Here is a 4,347-nt window from a genome sequence, read left to right on the forward strand (position 1 = left end):
TTTCAGCCTGTTTTACGAAGGCAAAATAAAAATCATTATGAATTAACGAAGTCTGTTATTCACTGTTCGTATTACCACCAGGTAATTAATACGTTGCGTTGGCTAATTCTGCATTGTTTGCACTACAATATATTTTTTCTTATATATTTGTTGGTTAGAATTGGATACTGTGTTGTAACACTTACAGGTAGTCGAAAGTAATTTTAGAATTCGGTAGTTTCCACCCCATGAAGCATCAGTTCGTTGCTTTCGTTCATGTGCATTACTCTATATTCTCTAATTATGTAAACGTTAATGAAATGTGAAACTGCTAAGAATAAGATCACATATGAAACGTTTAGTCGAAGCTCCTGGAGTATAATTACTGTGTGAGAAGTATAATAACTCGGATCAATAATGGACGGTATAAGTTCAGACCGTGAAAGACTGGTGAACAAGACAGGAGTCACCAGTCTATAGCTAACCACAAACTCGTGATGTTTAACTTAGGTCTCGTTACTCGGTTTCTCGTTTTGGTCCCACTTGGTATTTCTTCATTAGAAATAGGTAAATATATTTAAGTTTTATACTTCGTATTTTTTATGTGCAAAATTATTACTGGCATTTAACTCTTGAGTCTTCATACCAAATAAAAAGTTGAGTATGAAAATCCCTTTGTTATTTCAAAGGAAATTGTATGCGAATACGTGAGATATTTAAGTTGACGAGTTTAAAATGTTTATCTGCTATTTAAACAGGCACGGTGTTGTCTAAGTAACATTTGTAATGTGGGAGAGGAAAGGAAAGTAAGTATGTACTGATGTATAGGTAGAAACACTGCGTTAACATCTTTCATGCAATACCTATAACACTTGGGTAAAAAACATAATAATTAAACATATAATTATTTTTTGAATGTTAAAGTTCGATTAGATCAGTTAGAGATAAATAGTAGTATTTACTTTTCTCATCACAAACGAGCTTTAAGTAGGAAGTGACGTGTTAATTAGTACAGGCTATAATGAGAATACAGAACGTCATATGGTATTTATAGCTATAATATTATAAGCTAAGCACATTAAATTTAATCATTGCCTTTCTGGTTAGGCTAATAATTAAAGATCAGTATTTGAAACGATGAGGTACTTATAGGTTCCGTTACTGAAAGTAATATAAAGTTACGCTTATCATTAGCGAGTAAACAGCAAAGGAAGGAGCACTGTTTTTATAATTTTCTCTTCTGGACAGCGATACTGGAAGGTATCTAGTATTTACAACTCTCATTTCTAGCTAGTTGATACATGAAGTAATGTGGTATTTATACCTCTCATTTCCAGCTAGTTGTTACATGAAGAAATGTGGTATTTATACCTCTCATTTCCAGCTAGTTGTTACATGAAGCAATGTGGTATTTATACCTCTCATTTTCAGCTAGTTGATACATGAAGCAATGTGGTATTTATACCTCTCATTTCCAGCTAGTTGATACATGAAGTAATGTGGTATTTATACCTCTCATTTCCAGCTAGTTGATACATGAAGCAATGTGGTATTTATACCTCTCATTTCCAGCTAGTTGATACATGAAGTAACGTGGTATTTATACCTCTCATTTCTAGCTAGTTGATACATGAAGTAATGTGGTATTTATACCTCTCATTTCCAGCTAGTTGATACATGAAGTAATGTGGTATTTATACCTCTCATTTCCAGCTAGTTGATACATGAAGCAATGTGGTATTTATACCTCTCATTTCCAGCTAGTTGATACATGAAGTAATGTGGTATTTATACCTCTCATTTTCATTCAGTTGATACATGAAGCAATGTGGTATTTATACCTCTCATTTCCAGTTAGTTGATACATGAAGAAATGTGGTATTTATACCTCTCATTTTCATCTATAGTCAATATATAAAGTGATGTGGTATTTATATTATCTTTCATTTCCAACTAATCAATACAGGAAATAATGTCGTATTTAAACTTCCCATTTCCAACTAGTCAGTAGAGGAAGTTATTATGTTCTCGTCAGATATTTTAACCACATCAAGGTTATACTCTCTGTACGTAAACATTTTGTTTTAAACCAATTTCATTTGAGGTTCAAAATATGTATATATGTGTTTCAAGTAAAATGTTTACATGTTTATGTATAATTTGTTAGAAAGACACTATTGTTTGATATTGTTCATTTTTATCTAAGAAATGTCTTTCTGATTGCTCTCAGTAAGCTTGGTGGAAGACTGCGATAACGAAAAAGTAGATGAACTGTATAAAGATCTACAAATGTGGTGGACCCATGGAAATAATTCCATGCTGGCGACTGCTGTCCACTGTGGCAAGTCACTTGAAAGAAGTTTATTTGGTATGATTTTAAAATGTGATATTTGATAATGATAATGAGAATATACTTCCCAACTTTTAGTAATATCATTCACCTCTGTTGTACAGATAGTTAAAATATTGCTTATTTGCCCTGCACTTTTGGTTGACCTTGGTATGGCAACAATCTCACTTATTTAGCTTTTCTTTATATCAAATTTTATTCTTGACCTATTTAGAAATAGAGTAATATGTAGCAGCTATTATTATTTCGACATTTTTTAAATTATCTTACATGATTTCCATATGCATTAAAACTAACCTTCACTTTTCTTTAACATTCTACTTATGCATAATTTTACTATGATGGACGTAGTGTGTATGTCACTATCTATGTACGCAACCAAAACTCCTGTGTCATCCACTGAATGGCACCACAAACAAAAATCCATAAAAAAATTTCACACTTTGAGTATTCAAGATTTAGACAATTAGAAGAATAACTGTGGTATGTGTAACAACAATTTCTTTACAATAGGGCACAATTTTAAATAAAGATACTCATCTCATAATAAAAACGCGACTTTCACTAGGACTGAACGTGAGGGTTGATCATATCTTTTATTGATGTAATTTTTATATCTAGTACTGAGAAACTGAGTTGCGTATGACTATAGAGCACAATCCGAACACTTTTCCCGTGCAGTACTTCCCAGAAAAAAATTTTTTTTTCAGAAAATGTTCCCTTTTTCTAATTTTTTTTCAATGAGGTATGAATATTACGACTAGTAATTACTACAGCCGCCCGTAGGGCGGCGTTTCTGCTACATTTACATAATACTTAAAAGTACTTTCTAGGGTTTTAATGCACATCACGGTAAATTACCATTATTAGACGACAAGTAATCCATGCTATAAGAAAGTTATATCATTTGTTTATTGTTTCTTTCATTGGCTATACTATTTAGTATATCGAATGATATTATATTTTTGTATTACTATAATATTATTAAAAATATTGTTTTTTCATTGTGAACTCCACATGTGTATTTAGAAGTAACCTAAATATCCAAAGCTGGCTGAATATTGTGATATATTTTTGGAATTACGGCCGAAAATACCGTTAACAGCAAGGGTACCTAGCAGATGAAACAATGCATCATAATCTTTATAACTAGAAATGTAAAAAATATATATATTTAATTAGCTATAATGATTGGTAGGCTGATTTTTAGTTTCATCCAAGCAGATAATTTGCTGTGATAGATAACTAAAAACGCAAGAAAAGTATATTTAATTAGTTATATTGATTACTAGGTTTCGCTGTAAGTACATAGTCTGTTCTGATCGGAAATTAATATTAATAAGTTTTTTAATATTTATTATAAATAAATGTTGTTGATATTTTGGTATTCTTGGGTACACTGATTTACTCTTCGGGTGGTAACTGCAAATAACAGGAAGAAAAGCCAAACTATACTTCACGGAGTTAAAATAATAATAATAATAAAAAAAGACTTGAGTGAGTTGGACAAGGGAGACTGAATACAACGTTATATGTCTTTTTTTTTGTATTGCACAGCTACAAAGTAAGCTACCTGCGCTCTCTCCATTGCTGGAAGTCAAGTCTCAGATTTTAGCGTTGTAAGTCCGTAAACTTGGCGCTGACTCACCGAGATACTTGACTTGTTTGATAAATATTGATTTTTTTATTTCAAACAAGGAAGTCAAAAGACGGATCCATTAAAGTCGGACTGCGCTTGTTAGGGATGTCAGGGCTAGTCGTCCCTAATTTTGAACTCGTAAACTAAATGGAAGGCAGCTAGTCAACAGCACCCACCGCCAACTCTTGAGATACTATAATCAAATAGCGGGAGTTAACCTGGCATCAAAGTGCGGAACACGATTTTATGCCAACGGGACGCGAGCCATGGACCCACGGATTCACAGTCTGGACATGACAGGCTTACATTCTAAGTAACTCTGTGTGATTTTAATGTGTATTAAATCTACACAGCGTGGTCACAAGTAAATAGACACCAC

General features: G+C 32.7%; 1 protein-coding gene across 2 annotated transcripts in view; it reads left to right on the forward strand.

Annotated features, from left to right (window-relative positions):
- Window positions 1-469: 469 nt before the first annotated feature.
- The window catches only part of LOC111087137 (glutamate receptor-like), a 60,017-nt gene continuing 56,139 nt past the window's right edge, over window positions 470-4,347 (forward strand). For both annotated transcript variants that reach the window (XM_022392724.1, XM_022392725.1), the window contains exons 1-2: window positions 470-546; window positions 2,210-2,347. In XM_022392724.1, the coding sequence (XP_022248432.1) occupies window positions 477-546; window positions 2,210-2,347 (208 nt within the window). In that variant the 5' untranslated portion in view covers window positions 470-476. The remainder of the gene's footprint in view (window positions 547-2,209; window positions 2,348-4,347) is intronic.

This window comes from Limulus polyphemus, unplaced genomic scaffold (genome assembly GCF_000517525.1).
Source record: "Limulus polyphemus unplaced genomic scaffold, Limulus_polyphemus-2.1.2 Scaffold1781, whole genome shotgun sequence".
NCBI classification, from domain to species: Eukaryota; Metazoa; Arthropoda; class Merostomata; order Xiphosura; family Limulidae; genus Limulus; species Limulus polyphemus.